Source organism: Penicillium samsonianum (genome assembly GCF_028829775.1).
Source record: "Penicillium samsonianum strain IBT 33392 chromosome Unknown utg000002l_segment0_segment0, whole genome shotgun sequence".
NCBI classification, from domain to species: Eukaryota; Fungi; Ascomycota; class Eurotiomycetes; order Eurotiales; family Aspergillaceae; genus Penicillium; species Penicillium samsonianum.
Window position 1 is genome coordinate 2,593,293 of NW_026643260.1, and position 16,418 is coordinate 2,609,710.

The 16,418-nt window shown below is 48.4% G+C and overlaps 7 protein-coding genes across 7 annotated transcripts; 3 read left to right on the forward strand and 4 right to left on the reverse strand.

The window, feature by feature from the left end:
• Nucleotides 1-25: 25 nt before the first annotated feature.
• Nucleotides 26-2,683, reverse strand: atfA (bZIP transcription factor atfA). Its single transcript, XM_057275555.1, has 3 exons — nucleotides 2,199-2,683; nucleotides 1,098-2,139; nucleotides 26-1,040 (listed from the first exon to the last, which is right to left on the reverse strand). Exons 1-3 carry the CDS (start codon nucleotides 2,248-2,250, stop codon nucleotides 737-739), a joined length of 1,398 nt encoding a protein of 465 aa, XP_057140193.1. The 5' UTR covers nucleotides 2,251-2,683; the 3' UTR covers nucleotides 26-736.
• Nucleotides 2,684-5,367: 2,684 nt separating this feature from the next.
• Nucleotides 5,368-5,720, reverse strand: N7471_002836 (uncharacterized protein; the record flags this gene model as incomplete). Its single annotated transcript, XM_057275556.1, has 2 exons — nucleotides 5,368-5,612; nucleotides 5,684-5,720. 2 exons carry the CDS (start codon nucleotides 5,718-5,720, stop codon nucleotides 5,368-5,370), a joined length of 282 nt encoding a protein of 93 aa, XP_057140194.1.
• A 373-nt stretch (nucleotides 5,721-6,093) lies between these two features.
• N7471_002837 (uncharacterized protein) lies at nucleotides 6,094-6,372 on the reverse strand (the record flags this gene model as incomplete). The annotated part of the gene is made up of 1 exon (XM_057275557.1): nucleotides 6,094-6,372. One exon carries the CDS (start codon nucleotides 6,370-6,372, stop codon nucleotides 6,094-6,096), a length of 279 nt encoding a protein of 92 aa, XP_057140195.1.
• A 1,830-nt stretch (nucleotides 6,373-8,202) lies between these two features.
• On the forward strand, nucleotides 8,203-10,969 carry N7471_002838 (uncharacterized protein; the record flags this gene model as incomplete). The annotated part of the gene is made up of 3 exons (XM_057275558.1): nucleotides 8,203-8,325; nucleotides 8,393-8,894; nucleotides 8,946-10,969. The coding sequence occupies 3 exons, from the start codon at nucleotides 8,203-8,205 to the stop codon at nucleotides 10,967-10,969; spliced, it is 2,649 nt and encodes an 882-aa protein (XP_057140196.1).
• Nucleotides 10,970-11,549: 580 nt separating this feature from the next.
• N7471_002839 (hydroxyisourate hydrolase) lies at nucleotides 11,550-12,095 on the reverse strand (the record flags this gene model as incomplete). The annotated part of the gene is made up of 1 exon (XM_057275559.1): nucleotides 11,550-12,095. One exon carries the CDS (start codon nucleotides 12,093-12,095, stop codon nucleotides 11,550-11,552), a length of 546 nt encoding a protein of 181 aa, XP_057140197.1.
• A 511-nt stretch (nucleotides 12,096-12,606) lies between these two features.
• On the forward strand, nucleotides 12,607-13,700 carry N7471_002840 (ArsA family ATPase; the record flags this gene model as incomplete). Its single annotated transcript, XM_057275560.1, has 2 exons — nucleotides 12,607-12,996; nucleotides 13,068-13,700. The coding sequence occupies 2 exons, from the start codon at nucleotides 12,607-12,609 to the stop codon at nucleotides 13,698-13,700; spliced, it is 1,023 nt and encodes a 340-aa protein (XP_057140198.1).
• A 1,382-nt stretch (nucleotides 13,701-15,082) lies between these two features.
• N7471_002841 (uncharacterized protein) lies at nucleotides 15,083-15,610 on the forward strand (the record flags this gene model as incomplete). Its single annotated transcript, XM_057275561.1, has 3 exons — nucleotides 15,083-15,199; nucleotides 15,266-15,307; nucleotides 15,401-15,610. 3 exons carry the CDS (start codon nucleotides 15,083-15,085, stop codon nucleotides 15,608-15,610), a joined length of 369 nt encoding a protein of 122 aa, XP_057140199.1.
• Between the last annotated feature and the right edge of the window lie 808 nt (nucleotides 15,611-16,418).

Genomic DNA, 16,418 nt, shown 5'->3' on the forward strand with positions numbered 1-16,418 from the left:
AAGATTTACTATAGAACGTTAATGAATGATATATGATTGAAGATATAATTCCTATAGATCCCAGAGGTAGGAGCTGCAATCATGAAGCGCAATGACTTCGCTCTACACCCAGCGTATAATGAATGAAGATTTACGCCAATGTATAACACACTTTCAAAGCGATTGTCGATTCATTTGCCCAACCATCTGGTTCAAGGAAACTAGTCAAACACATCAAAAAATCACAAAGCCATCCGTACGCCGCCCAGGAATCATGTATTTCGACACAAGCAACCCACATTTGGGAACACAAACAATGCACCGGTGTGCCCTCAAGTATTAGACAAGCGAAAGGTAAAAATTCCTCCGAGCCATCAAGGAGGAGGATTAAAGAAAGAGAAAAGCGAAAGGGTAAAAAAATACAACAGGGGAAAGGGGGAACGTCATAAAGCAGAACATCAACCTCGAAACAGCCATAGATAGAAAGAAGAAAGCATCTCATACGCCGGATTGACACACCCTCAAAAAAAGGTCATTCCAGACCACCAAGTTAGTCCGTCCATTTTTGAGTCATGAGGATCATTAACACCTGCCCATGCCAAAACAATCGGCGGAGCCTTAGCCGAAAGAAACCGCGAGGAAAAATAAACTCCCAGGAAGAAGAGATCAACCGCCGGGTCTAAGCAGTGAACTGTATTTCCTGCATGCGGCAAAAAGCAAGATAGGTATTTTGAGATGAGAAACAAAGAAAGTTTTCTCATCGACGCATGCCCTGTGTAGGGATGCCACCGGGCTGCATGCCCATGTTAGGCGGCATATTATACCCATGGTGATCGTATCCGGCTGACATGCCGTTCATCATAAGGGGGCCGAGCCCCTGGGCCTGAGAGACCGGGCAATCTTTGTGTGCCAGCAAAAGAGTCTTGAGGTTGACAATCTCTTCACGCAGCTGAGTCACTGTCGCAGTAAGGGCATCATTCTCTGAGGTGAAAAGCTCAACCTTGTTTTGAAGGTTAGCCAGCCACTGCTTCTTCCGTTGACGACATTTCAAAGCCGCGACACTGAAGTGCAAACGTTAGCATCCCAAGCTCCTGATATATAAGGTAGGTCATTCATACCGATTACGCTCCAGGAAATTGCGTCTTTTCTCCTCATCAGTCATCTTCTTGGTATCCATTGGGAATTGCTTCATATCATCATCCTCATCGTCCTCATCATCCATATCCGAAGGCATCTCCATGTTGACTTTCGCCCTTTTATTGGATCCCTTCGGGGCCTCTTCGGCCTTACGGCGGTTATTGGCAGCAGGGGCCTTGGGGGCGTTCTTTTTGCCCTTGCCCTTGGCGGGTTTAGCGGGTTCGTGGTCAGATGCATCCTCGGCACTGGTACCATTGGTGTTCTGGGAGACACGTCGGGCAGCTGCAGCACGAGTATCATTTGACATTTGGGCATGGTTCATCGGCGCATTGTTCGCCTGGCCACCCTTCGCCAGCATGAACAGTCCGTTCGCCGCATCAGCCGCATCATGCTGAGTGAAGTCAGCGGGCCGAGCTGGTTTTACATCCATATTGGCAGCAGCCTGTTCCTGCTCGTTGGGGTTGGAGGTGGGAGCATTCGAGTTGTTCTTCTTTGCTGCAAGTGCGGTGCGATGGAAATCAATAGTGGAAGGAGTGGCGCCGCCGTTCTGAAGTTGTTGCAAGAGAGCTTGTGAGTTAGGACTAGGGGCAGGGAACATAGAGCCTCCACCACCAGGTGTCAGTCCTGTGCGGAGGGAGGACTCGTTCGGGGTAGGGAAGCCGCGGCCGATGCTGTCAAAGTAGTCATTAGGGCCGGTAGGCCCTGGGAGCATAGCCGGACTAAGAGGTCCCGAGCGCAGGGAGTTGTTCCAATTGTAACCACTAGCAGAACTTGTTCCAGGTAAGGCTGGTGAAGTGAGGGCAGCGACAGAGGGAAGAAGCGATTTTCCTGGGGTCTCGGCTGGATTCCCTCCGAACGATTGCTCAAATGGGTTGGGCTCTAGCGAGAAAGGGTTGTGCATGGAATTGAAATAGTCCGGAGTATCAGACGCAGTAGGCGCACCCGGTCGTGGAGGCGGCGCCAACGAGGTCTGAGTCTCTACGTTAGATTTCTGGTCCTTCTGTGAAGACGCGGCCTGCGAGTCTGGCGGAGGAGATAGAGTTAGCAACGCGCCAAGGATTAATGCGATCGCAAATAGGTACCACTGCGGTTTTGGGATCTAGCCGGGGGCTTCATTGTGTGTGGAAGATGCATGTGTTGGTGGGGAGGAAATCAATGACGCCAGTGGGTGAAGTCATCGCGACGGCAAAGGACTTGGGGAATTTAAGGATCGGGGACAGTGGCGTATTACCAAACCAAAAAGGGGACCATTTTTTTTCTTTTCTGGAAGTATAATGCAGAACAACATGAAATGGAAGATCCATAAAATAAATGGAATATCACTTGTAAAGCAAAAGTACTAGAAAAATGCGAGGCAAAAAACTGTAGGGAAAGCGTGACACGAACCTTCTTTTTCTGCCTTCTTCGAGTCCATGGGGGAAGACATATTGTTTGATCGAAGAGTCGATACAGCTGGGGCGACCGCAGCAGACATCACGAGGCTTATTCGAATATAATGTGATATAAAAACCGCAAAGCCAAACAAACAATGGCTTCTTCTCGAGAGTGAGAGTGAGAGTGAGAGAGGAAGAGAGTGACGTAGGGGGAAGAGGGATATGATGAAATTTAGGGATTTTGGGGATTTTGGCAGATGAAAAAAAAAACCACCATTACCGTTAGGTACCGTAATTTAAAAATGGGACAACAAATTATATGCCAATACAACATACATGACTGTAACTGCATTTCTCCGAATCAGGTTCGGCCTTCGTTTCCACCGGGAGGCATTTGTCCAATATCCAAATGTTGCTATTGGTACATAGAACTCTGCTATCTTCTGTCCATCCATACATATCTACGTTCTATTTGCCTGTGCTGTCCGAATGAGGTGCTTCCTTCTCCCATCTCAACATTCTACACCATAAAAAGACACCCTTACCTTGGACCTTGACCATAGGTGGAGAATCGGTTGAATAGGTCAATCTTCATTTGCCAGTTTGGAGAGCGGAGTCAAATCTGGTCCAATATCACTGGCTCGAAAAGGACAAAAAGAAATGTGCAATAATCAGTTGACTCTTCGCAATCGTCGCACCTACTGGTAGAAAGTCGATGCTTGCATCTTTGATACGGGGGTTCCAAGGTTGGTCATCCCAGCCCTCCCAGGTATTATTCATTATGTCACGGTGACGACAGAAATCTCTCCCGCTGTGGGTCATATGCGCTATTTTAGCCAATCAGAGGAAATAATCCCCCAGTGCCAAGGCGAGGGATTTCACCTAACCCAAAGAATGCGGTGAAAATGATGACGCAATTGATGGCACATGAGAGTTCTATCTACCTAGGTATGTTGCCACTGGAATTCTACTAGTAGTAGGATATCTTGATCTTCAAATACTGTACAACATATAATTGTACATATTAGTACATGTAGAGCTTGTACGACCTGTTACATCCCGGGCCCCTGTGAATTATTAATCAGCGACAGTGCGTAGTGGACCTGGTCCAGTGGACAGGTATCCATCCATGGATGGGTCCGTACGCGTTGTATGCATACGGAGTATACGTAGTATATAAGTTCGAGATCGCGTCCGGCACTTCGTTGTACGTTACGTAGTACTCCGTACATAAATGTGTTATTTTCTAACTAACAAAAATGCAGGAAACAGGAGTTTCAGCGGACATGCTTAGTAAACATAATATGCACTTTTGTGCGGGAAATGCCCACTGACGATTTTCCGGGTAAAATACCCTGTATTCAGCCATGTATTCACCATGGTATTCGACAACTCTATAAGAACGCGACTAATCGAAGTGATTGCCTTAGTACACTCGGAAATATTATTAGATCAAGCGTCCTTACGGGATCTGCGGACGACCAATCCTCACCATGATAAAGATCGTATTTAGAACACCAATAGAGGGCAACTTTAAGACTTATACTACTAGATTCTAGACAACGAAGAGTTTCAATAATGGCAAAGCAAGCACAGCAACCCTCGGTGGCTTAATATATTCGCGAAGTAGCCATCTCTTCTCTCCTATGTACAGAGTCAGTATGAAAAAGCAAGAAAAGCATTGTTCTAGGATATAAGCAAAGATATAAACAAAGAAAGTAAAGTAGTAAAACTGATTTCGAGCGCGTAGTTACAGATAAGGAGGTGTACTTATCAATTCCCTAAAAGTAATACCCTATCTACATACCCATTATATACACCGTACTTAACAATCTTAATTTGAACGTCATTCCTTAGGAAAATCGTTGCAAATAGTAGTCTAGCCCAGAGTAGCCCTTTAACTACTATGCCATTGGGCGATTTCGTCGGTTTGAGGACAGGGCAGTTCCCACAGCGGGGGAGCCATTTCCCCACAGTCTTGGTATCCTTCAACCTTGATTTTGTACGTATGTGCATCACTTATCGATTGTTAAACAGGACGGTTTAGGTGGAATTGACGACTAACTTGAAACAAGGCCCTTGACGCATATTGAAAGCTTATATGTCTTTTGAGAGAACGAACTCATATCAAATAGTATAAAATATTGTAGAGGCCCCACTCTAAAAATACCGGCCTTTGGTAAAACATTCAATTACATTTAAACTCAATATATGCCGGCAGTTAATAGCAGAAACTTGCACGGTCAAGATGATGTTGCTTCATAGATAACAAGCTCTAAGAGTACATATATATATGTAGGCTACCAACTCGAGCTCTTGAGGGCATAACCCAAGCACACCTGTAATATCAAAACTCCCTTCAGTGGATGAGGACTTACTCCGCAGTACAATTAGTTAAAGATAGAAAGAGTGTTGTCGTCATAACTAGTTCTTCATATAATCGAAAGGATTAGACTCATGAGGTTCCTACTACTAAGGAAAACAAGAAAAACACACGAAAAAGGATAAAATTAAAGATATGAATTAGGTAAAAAAGAAGAGAGGAGAGAAAAAAACAGACGAAGTCTCAAAGACACCACAAGCGAAAACATCGGACATGTACGATCAACTGATGCTTTGGGTGCTGTTTGGAAAAGGCTGCCCTGCAGCTGCTAGCCATGACAAATACTAGAAGCATTGCCTGACTGAAAGACCAGTGTTGCTATTGTCGATAAGGGGAGTATTACACTCTCCACGCTCTGTTGACCTGGATTCAGCGTAAGAAGATAGTCTCTTTATAGGTAGAGTGGAATCCGTATAGAAATTGCATGGGATCGTACGGCAGGATCATCGCTGTTCATATCCGCCAGCATATTCGAAAAATTCATAACCGATTCGATTATCTCAGGACTAACGGTAGGAGCGAGTTTTCGACACTTTGCCGACTGGGATGCCTGCCTTTGCGGCTGGCCTGATGTTTGACGACATGTTTGGCTCTGATGGGTGAATCGTTGGTCAACGTGGAGTAGTGGTGAGATAGGTAGTCAACGAAGACTAGCTGCAACCTGGCTGATCGACGAGGAACCGGGTAGTCAACGTGGAGTGGTGAGATATAAGTCCTTTCGGTGATATCGACCGTTTCCCCTATCAGCTATTAGCCTCAGCCATGTAAAAGCATCAAGCCACCTAAAAAGGTCTGAACGAGAATTACTTACGAGCAGCATTGGGGAGCTCTACCGTCCGAAGTGGCATTTGGGGGCATGGCTGGTCTTCAGGGATTACTCGTCTTGAGCTTTCGGTCCGGATCCATCAATTATATTAAACCGTGTTGCCTCGCCAATGGCAAGTATTTGGACGGGTCCGACATTCTAAAGTGATGAGAGTTCATTGACTTTTTGAGGTGCCTGGAACCCGGCCTGCCAAAGGGTGTCTTTTGAATCGTCTAGCAATTTTCCTCTTGGAATTTCCATACCAATCTGCAATTCGAAGCAGAGGCGTTGGAAGGGTCGTTCGGAGAGTAACAAATGCATGCGTGGGGACCGTGATCGCCTCTTGAGAAATACAAGAAAAATAAGATGAACAGAAACAGAGACCGAGCCTTAGCTTTGCTTTCCAGAAAGGCTCTTCACCATTTCTGAGGAACAAGTGCGGCGCCAGCTTGCTCCTTGCCACGTTGCACACAGATTACAATCCATTGCAGTCTATCGATATGAGGCTGCTTATCGAAAGTTCCAAGTACCGGGCTAAATGGTCGGTATTGGATACCGTGCTCCTCCTGATAGTGCTCCCAGGGAATACTCTTCTGGGTATATCGGGTCTCCTTCTTCGAGGCGTAATCTGGATGCCGGCAAAATATTTCGCCTCGGTAGATCATGGGATTTTCGGGGTCGATGCGAGTCGCCATATAAAAATCTGTAGGGTAAATACTTAGATAGTGGGCTGAATGATCCCCTTAGCTGGTCTTCGACGCCTCCCACTCGGGCCATCGTTACTCGCGAGCTTTGGTTGCCGATTTGTCGTTCTTTTCGCTGTCGGGGTTCTGGGGGCAGTTGATCTTTCCCACTCGGAGAACGAAGGTTCAGACCCAACGCAGCGTATCCGTTCGAACGGGCCCAGCATTCTCAATCAATGAGAGAGATCATTTTACAGGGGGTGGTGCCTGATTTATAATGATTAATATCTGTTCCTGTGGGCATGAAACCGACTCGATATTCTGCATAGGAAAAAACTCACCCTCTCCGCCATAGGCTTCTGCCTCTGCCTCCTTTCGGAGGTATTCTATTTGGCAACCGCTAAGCAGACGATGTGGGTCAGCACTTTCGTCGCTCACACTAGAGAATTGCTTAGGATCTCACGCGTACCCTTCTCCTTTGGAAGACTTTGCTAATCATAGAAATTAGTCGTCTATCTCAAAGGCTGGACACAACAATAGGCACGTAGCAATAGCAAGGGAGGGAGTGCTTGTATCATAGATGGATGGTCCAATGTAACAAAACAACAGGGCATACCTTTCTTGTTCTAGGCATTTCCCTTGATGCCCCGGCGGGCCTTGCGCTTGTTGGCCTATACCAGTAACGCTCCAAATCAACAAGTCCTTTTGAAGGATACCAAGGCATGACCTTTTGGGAACGGGGGCCAATGCGTGCCTGATTAGCACGCCCATACGGGCGAGCCAATTGCAGCTGGCCTCAGTATGACCAGGCTGGTGGCATTAGGTGCAAAAAGGACTATATCATATGTCAGTGTACATTCTAACGGATAGGGGGATAATCTACACTTACGTTGGGAGCTGCGAGTCAGCCATGACGGCAAGGGGAAATAGAAGGCGAAAACAAACTTAGAAGTAGAGCAGAGAAACAGGGTGTTCATGAAGAGTTATTTTGGCAGTCAGCTGATTCTGGGAAAGGGCAAGAACGTGACAGGTTCTTTCCCTAAGCAAAAAACAGCAAAGCTTACATTTCATGCCATTTTCACCGTCTATATTCTACCAACACAAAACGGGGGGAAGAGTATCTAAAAAAGAATCCGAGAAAACATCTAAAAAGACATCTAAAAGGTGAAAAACCTTGGGTGACACACCATTGAAAACCATATATTGGTGAAGCGTTTTTTTCTGCTTCTACCCACTTCTCACTTGTAAAATATATATACTCCGTAGCCACCAACTGTTTCATTACTTATGGACCATCAAGAGCCATCTATCCGTCAGCAAATCATATGGATCCAATACCAAGGCATCCCAGGGTATTTAGAGAAAAGAGAGGCCACGATCATGGTCAGTGAGCAAGAACATGATTTATCCTTAAATGACCCACTCCGAGGTTTTCCGGTATACAACATTGTATATGCGATCAGCCTGATCATTCCAAGGTTCACAATCGGAATCTTTTTCCTGGGCTTGATGCGCTAACTTAAATCGACGCAGATCAGCAACTATCTACGCCGATCATAATCAATATACGAGATCCGGCCCCGCCAAGGGCTTTAGATCGCAAAACACCGTCAAAGTTTGTTGAAGCTCTACCGTCCTCTCGGTATATATACAACTTACGAGAATAAAATAGGGGCTGCCCAATGGCCAATGGCCGGTTAAGTCTTCCTAGTATCGAATATTGCATGTCTTGCTTGTAGACATTCTTTCTTTTCTTTCAACCTCGTCACTCTTTGATTTCATTTGTTTCCAATCGCTCTTTTCGGATTCTTTGGATCCAGCCATTCATTTTTTTCTTTTAACATGGCCCCTCTTTGGTCATGGCTGGGACTGGGTGTCTACTTAGCAGCCCTGCCGGTGGCTTTGGCAGGACATGGTGACCCTATCGCCCAGAAATACATTATCGAGTTTGCTGATTCCAAGACTGTCCGTCAACGCGTCAATTCTGTCCCTTCAAGACTCACCAATTATACTAATTCACTAGTTTATATAGTCGTCTGCCAGCTTCCTCTCTACTCTTAATGACCACGGCATCCCCGCTAGTCTTAACCACGACCTGTCCTTCGCTCTTTTCCACGGCAGTTCCTTCACCCTGCTAGACAATAACCAGAACGAGGCTACCACTGTCAAGCGGATCTCCTCATGGCCTATGGTGAAGAAGGTCTCCCCCGTCCGGGAGCTGCACCCGCCTCAGCGAGAGGTTTCGAGCGTTGCCCATGGCACGCCGGCCCGCCGTAGGGTTGCCTCCCACGGTCTCCGGCGCCGTGACACCGCGGGCCACGAAGGCAACGACTACCCTCACGTCATGGCTGGAGTTGATAAGCTACGTCAGGAAGGTTACCTGGGAACTGGTATCCGCGTGGCAGTGGTGGACTCAGGTATTGACTATAAGCATCCCGCTCTCGGAGGCTGCTTTGGCAAAGGCTGCTTGGTGGAATTTGGTTTCAACTTTTTGGACAACACGACCGACCCGTGGGAAGGCCACAGTGGACACGGTATGTCCGCATCTAGACCCTCGGTATAGATCGTTCCGCTAATTAGCTAAGGAACTCATGTCTCTGGACTGATTGCCGCTCAGCCCAACCCATATAACTTCACTGGCGTGGCCCCTAATGTGACTTTGGGTCATTACAAGGTCATTGGAAAGCAGGTCGTGAAAACTGGTACTGATATCGTCACTGCTGCTTTCAAGAAGGCCTATGAAGACAAAGCCGATATCATTTCCGCCTCCTTCGGCACCTACAAGGGCTGGAGCGATGAGCCATGGGGACAATTGATCCAGAAGCTGGCCGAGGCTGGCCTTCCCTCTTTCGTTGCCACTGGCAATGACGGAAGCTACGGTCTGTTCTTGGCCTCAAATGGTATCGACAACTCTGCCGGCATTGGTATCGGATCTGTCAACAACTTGTATAGCCCTCTGTTGCTAACCGGAGCTACTTACTCAACCCGAAACACCACCAAAGAATTTGGCTGGCAGCTGGCGGGTACTTCCGACTTCAAGAATGGCACCTATACTCTATATCCTAGCAGTCTCAACGCATCGGTCGTTGGCGATTCATGTGAGCCGTGGACGGGCAACCACCCGAACATCTCTGATAAGATAGTTCTGATCCGTTACGGTGGTTGTCACGGCAGTGAGCAGCAGGCCAACGCTATCAAGGCCGGTGCAAAGAATATCCTGTTTTACAATAAGGAGCCTGGCACCTATGAGCTCCCCTTCCAGGACCCTGCTCTCACGGGCTTGGGAATGGTGTCCACGCAGACCGGCGAGAATTGGGTGAAGCTTGCCGCATCTGGGGCCAATATCACCCTACACATGATCAGCGAAAAGTACGCCAAGACCATCTTCGTTAATGAGACCAACCCTGAATCGGGCGGTCAAATCAGCCAATTCAGCCAGTGGGGTCCCAGCAACGAGATCCTCCCTATGACAGCGGTTTCCGGAGTCGGTGGATTCATGCTGTCGACATGGCCGGTCCTCGAGGGCAGCTACGCTGTGGAGAGTGGTACTTCGATGGCGACTCCCTTCGTCGCTGGTTGCGTTGCTCTCCTGATGGAGGCTCGCGGCAAGGGCAAGGTGACCCCTGCCGAGATCAAGTCTCTGTTGTCGACCACTGCCAACCCTAATGTGTTCCATGACGGCGTCACCGCATCACCCTTCCTAGGATCTGTGGCGCAGCAGGGTGGTGGTCTTATTGATGCCTACAAGCTTGTGCACACCACCACTCAGTTCAATGTGAGCACCATCTCGTTCAATGACACCGAGCACATCGCTCCGGCCTATATACGCATCAACAACACCGGCTCCTCGCCGCGCCTTTACACTATCGGTCACGTCGGCGCTGCTACCGTCTACACGCTTTCCAATAACAGCTCTATTCCCCAGGAGAACAAGCGCGGCGATTTCGTGGACCGCACTACCGATGGCGCCTCGCTCAAGTTCAGCTCATCTAGCGTGCTTGTCGCCGCTGGTGAGTCCACTGTGCTGACGGTCACTGCCACTCCCCCTAAGGATCTCGTCCCCCGCCGCATCCCTGTGTATAGCGGATACATCACCTTCAATGGAACGACCTCGGATGATTCCTTCTCTGTCCCTTACCTGGGCGTTGCCACCGCCATGCGCAACGTGACCATTCTGGACACCACCGAAGGCAGCAACTACATCATCGACAGCACCACCAAGAAGCGTGTTCAGGCCAACCAGCAGTTCGTTCTGCCAGGCGAGAATGACCCCATTAACAGAGCGAACACCAGCTACCCCATCTTCCAGACCAAGCTTTCCATGGGCACGGATCTGCTCCTCATCGGTGTCAAGGCGGCCAACAGCAGCACTATCCTCCCCATATCTGCCCCCCAGACGGCCCTTCCCCGGAGTGTTGAGGGTCTTACTGGACCTAGGGCCACTTCCTTCACGGGTGTGCTCGCGAACGGCTCGTATGTTCCGGCAGGCAACTACTCACTAGTTGTGCGTGCGCTGAAGATCTTCGGAAACCGCGCTAACCCGCGGGATTATGATACCCTGCAAACGGTCAACTTCGGGGTCACATACGCTTCCCCTGTTGCCAATTGATGAACTGTGTGAATGTTCGCCTCGAAGGTGCTTCTCATCTTCGTGTTTATCATGGCCTACACATACGGGGTGTGCCATGGCCCTCACGCATGTCCAAGTGCTGGGTGTTGGAGTGGGTGATCATGTGGTATCGCGTGACCCAATGTGGACCCAGGACTTCCAGAGTACATATATACATGTAGTTAGCTCCTTCTCTTCTCTTCTCCTCTCCTCTGTTTTCCTCCAGAGTTAGTCAGATAGTACATATGTATCTAATATTCCATAGTAGTTCTCTAAACTTCACCTCTCTCAGGATTATATTATTCAATACATGTAGCCCTGGAGGAACCTTCCAAGCTAGAAAGCTGTTATCCTCACCTGCCCAGGTGGACAAACCGACACCCTAAAGCCTACACATATCTAGAAGCGTAACGCTTTCAAACGACAACCGAGCAATGAAACACAGCCCAGATTAATGCTTCAAAATGACATCTTTCTAACACAGATAGTCCATTGGATTTATCCATCCAGCCCTGGAAAGGTCGAAATATTTATATTTCCTAGCTCATCCTCAAAAAGAGCCCTCATTAATACATGAACTTCACGAACCCCGATAAGTCGAGTAATTCCAAGGACCCAGGAGGACAGGAACATGATAATGGCGCCAGCCCTCTACACCCTCACGACCACGTCCTTTGACAGTGAACTTAACCTCAACCTCTGGCCAGAAGCTCTCGACGCCCTGGGCCTCGTACCAGGGGCCCACGTCAAAGCGCACAGACCAGTCGGTCTTGCTGTCTGCAGCAGGCAGGGCAGCCAAGATAGCAGGGACCGATAGTGAGCTTGTTCCGACTGGTGTCCAGTTGGCGACGCGGCCGTCGGCGTTTGTGGTTGCGCTGAATGAGATGCCGCTGGCGGCGGATGTCGTGGTGGAGAGGAGGGTCAGGGTCACTGGCAGGTTGGCTGCAGGTGTTCCTGATAAAGTGTTGAGGCAATGGCAGGTGATGGGGTCGCGCGCTGCCATGGTGGTTGGTTGGTTGATTGGGTCTGAGTCTTTGATGTGCGGGGCGGGGGAGATTTGTTGCTGATAAAGTGCCAGGCGGTTCGTGGTGCGACCAAGTTGTTGGTTATTTTGAGGGAAGTCCATTCATTCAAAGGGAAAGATGGAATATAGGGGGAAGAAAGAGAAAAAGGGAAAAAGAAGAATATGCTGGAAGGGGGAGCTCTACATTGCTATCAAAGGTTCATCGGAGGATACCGATGGCTGCGGAGAGTGCCATGCAGCTATCAATTGGGGATCTATGACTCGCGCATATATCCATGTATGTTGTATAGCTTCTTCGCTTCTTCTTTCTGTGGTTATTTGTAGTAAATAGCACATTATCTCTATGACAACTTAACTAGGATAGTTCTGTGGATGAGGACAAAGACCTTCAAATGCCATAGAAACCTCTCCAATTAGTAAAAGAATGGGGGAAGTGCATCGTATATTGCATCAAAGGTCAATGATATTGTAATTGTAAAAAAACCCCCCAAAAGAGAAAGTTGTCAATGTATGATGTGAAAGTCTTGTCTTCCGGAAAGTTCGATTTTGCGGGGCAACTTGGCCCTGAACTTCCCAACTTCGCAACATTTAGAACTTCAACAAATCATACACAATGTCCTCCGCCGTGGTACATGGCGACGACCTCGACATGGAGCCTACGCTCCAGTCGGTTCTCAACCAAAACACTCTCCGTTGGATCTTCGTCGGAGGAAAAGGAGGTGTTGGTAAGACCACCACCTCGTGCTCGCTGGCCATCCAGTTAGCCAAAGTCCGCAAATCCGTCCTCCTCATTTCGACCGATCCCGCACACAACCTGAGCGACGCTTTCGGTCAAAAGTTCGGAAAGGAGGCCCGCCTCATCGATGGCTTCTCAAACCTGAGCGCGATGGAGATCGACCCCAACGGGAGCATCCAGGATCTGCTCGCCACCGGAGATGGTCAGGCCGAAGATCCCATGGCGGGATTGGGCATGGGAAACATGATGCAGGATCTCGCTTTCAGTGTAAGTGTTTATTCTACTGTCGCGCTCATATACTCTACGTGTCAAATCTAACTAACTCTTGGTGATTACAGATCCCCGGTGTTGACGAAGCTATGTCCTTCGCCGAAGTCCTGAAGCAAGTCAAGTCGCTCTCCTACGAAGTCATCGTTTTCGATACCGCGCCGACCGGCCACACCCTTCGATTCCTCCAATTCCCCACCGTGCTCGAGAAGGCGCTAGCCAAGCTCTCACAGCTCTCCACCCAGTTCGGCCCGATGCTCAACTCGATTCTGGGCGCTCGTGGCGGTCTACCCGGGGGTCAGAATATGGATGAGTTGCTGCAGAAGATGGAGTCGTTGCGGGAGACTATTAGCGAGGTCAACACGCAATTCAAGAATCCAGACATGACCACCTTCGTGTGTGTATGCATTGCAGAGTTCTTGTCTCTCTACGAGACGGAACGTATGATCCAGGAATTGACCAGCTACAACATCGACACCCACGCAATCGTTGTCAACCAGCTGCTGTTCCCCAAGGAAGGAAGCGGTTGCGAACAGTGCACTGCCCGGAGAAAGATGCAGAAGAAGTACCTCGATCAGATTGAGGAGCTCTATGAGGATTTCAATGTGGTCCGCATGCCAATGCTTGTTGATGAAGTGCGTGGGAAGGAGAAGTTGGAGAAGTTCAGTGAGATGTTGGTGACCCCATATGTGCCTCCGCAGTAAAGACGTCGATGCGAGATATTTTGTTTTCGCTCATGTCGGACGAATTATGAAAAGACTAGAGAATATTACATGAAGCGTTGGCCTTGTGAACTAAAATTGGTTTTAACCCCATGTAGAGCATCCGGGCTAACGGACGTGAAGGCGTTCATGCATATTCTGTCACATCGTGACTAACCTCTGTGAGGAACCTCTTGATCACATCTCTGTCGATTGGAGATACCACACACACACACACACACAATCCTTGGCCAAATGATACTGGAATCGATTAATATATAACCTCGAGAGGGGAACTCCAGTTGTTCCCGCACCTAAACTCGTCTCCATCTACCATGTGTTTCGACAACCAAAGACCCCTTATATAATATGATCTTGGCAATTTCAAAATGCATACCCTTAAAGCGAGTTCATGCCCTAAAAGCGAGAGCTGCAGATGTCCTCGCTGCAGCTCAGTGGCCCCCGCGACTCCAAGGCCACAATCCGTGGTGCCACGACACCACCGCTTTAAGAGCCAATTTGGCGCTGCATAGGTTTGAGAATCTACGGTGAGAGAAAAGAAGACGTCAGAACACATGTCCTTCCTCTTCCAAATGCTCCTACAGGTGCACTGTCCACTCTTTTTAGGGGAATACTCCAATTCCACACGCCCTGGGATTGATGGGATTGATTCGAGGCGAATGCTTCTCCATGCAAGCCTCACTTTCGTCCAAGACCGGGTCCTCGGTAGTAAAGAGTGAGGAAAGTGGACAGACTAGGTTCCCGTTCTGTTTTGACGGCCAGAAGCTCCAAATTGACTTACAGCAAAGGGGAAAAAAAAGGATTGGGCCTCGTTGGCTGATAAAGTGAGGCGGATGGTTCTCTTGTCCTCCGCCCCCCGAACGTTCCGACATGAACCCTCCTCTTGAGGTGAGGGCATAGGACCTGGGCCGTTTCTGGTGGCTTTCCGCTAGTTTCCTTTTCTTCTTTTTGCCGCCTTCCGTGGAGACTCGCTCGAGAGTTACCGCATTCGTGGGTGGCCGGTTGTTTTCATTTGCCTATGTGCAGCCGACCTTGTGGATCGTGCTGTTTGACGAAGGGGGGATGCGCGGTCCCCTCTGCCATTGACCTGTTGTGAGACCATATTCTCCGAAGGGTCGGGGCTGGCAATTAGTGCATTTCCGATAGAGATTTGTCTTATTCGTCTCCGTCTCTAGTGAGATTGTTATTTGTTGAACCAGGATATCAACCGACTTATTTATACTCCATGTCTCGTCCTTCTAATCTGTGCCAAAAGTCCCACAAAGAGCTTCCAGGCACGGACCGTTTGTGTGTCGGTGTCGACTGACATCAGACCCTAGCTCTTCCTTCGCCTCGTCTCAACGCCTCACCTCTTAGCCTTGACAATGGCTCCCGTCCAGCAATACTGGCTTCCGGGGTATGGGCTGTCCCGACATATTGTCCTAGGCCATATCCAGTACTTCCTTGGACCAAGTGCAACGGTTAGACCCTATAGCTACCAGGTATGTCTCGCAATTGCCTCCACTACTCCCCTCTATACAACCCATTCTAACTAGATATAATTGCAGGGACGCGAAGGTTATCTCATCAATGGCGTGCCACTCACGCGGGTTTGTTTTCCCCATCTTTATTTAAACATGAATTGAAAACCGGAGAAAGAGAAAGAGAACCGAATCTTACACATTACTAACTCCTCCGAACAGGAACAAATTGATGATCTCGCGGTAATGTCCCGAGAGTATGAGAAGCAGGAAGCTACTCGAATGACCCACAACACCAGCGGCGCCTCAACTTCTAGCTCCAGCAGCGACAACTCGGCAACTCTGTCTGAGCCGTACATCAATGAAATCATCCCTATTAGTCAACCCGGAGCACGCAGGCGTGCAGAACCAGACTCGCGAGGCGGTCGTTGAGGCCAATTTTGTTTTCTTGCTTCCACCCATTGGACTCGGTGTTTCTTTTCCAATCCTTGGCTCCGTTCTAGGATTCCATCGGCCAGCAACATCATGAGGACTTTTTTGTATCACCGCCTGATATTGCTCCGTTTGGCCTTTTTATAAATCGTTCTGAGTGCCCCGGAGCATCTCGTGGATTACGGAGACATTGGCCACATGGATATTCAAACCCTGACTCTTGCCCAGGTGGAATCCTTGGATTACAAAAGCCCCCAGATGAACCAGTGGAAGAAAAATAACACCACTCCTGGGATGGAAGCGGCTCTTGTGGGCAATAGCGATAGCCCTGTTTCGAGCCCATAGGAACATGTGCCTTTTGTCTCGTTCTGATATACCCTTCGCTCTTATTTCTCGTGGTCTTGGGTACCTCTTAGTGTGTTATGACGCCAAATCTGATTGCATACATTAGAATTTCGGGTTTAGAGCTGCTAGCCTATAGCAAGTTATAAGCTGGATGATCTTTTAGGGCTTGTAAGAAAAAGAAGACAAGCAGAATACATATTAATTATGCACGGGGCTAGAAGAAATAGAGATAGACGTCAAACGGGTCTTGTGCTCACACACCGAATGTAATCGATATGTTCAACGCTGATTATAATAGTTACGAGGTATCAATAATAAACCGGGACGTAATCCTAGCTTAAGAAGAAGGATAATTTGGAATAAGGGTTATTGTCAGAAAAGACATCATCTTTCACTCATCTCTATAGACCAGTCGTAACAGCATAGATAAATCAGACCCTAAGATCAAAGAGTCTACTACATC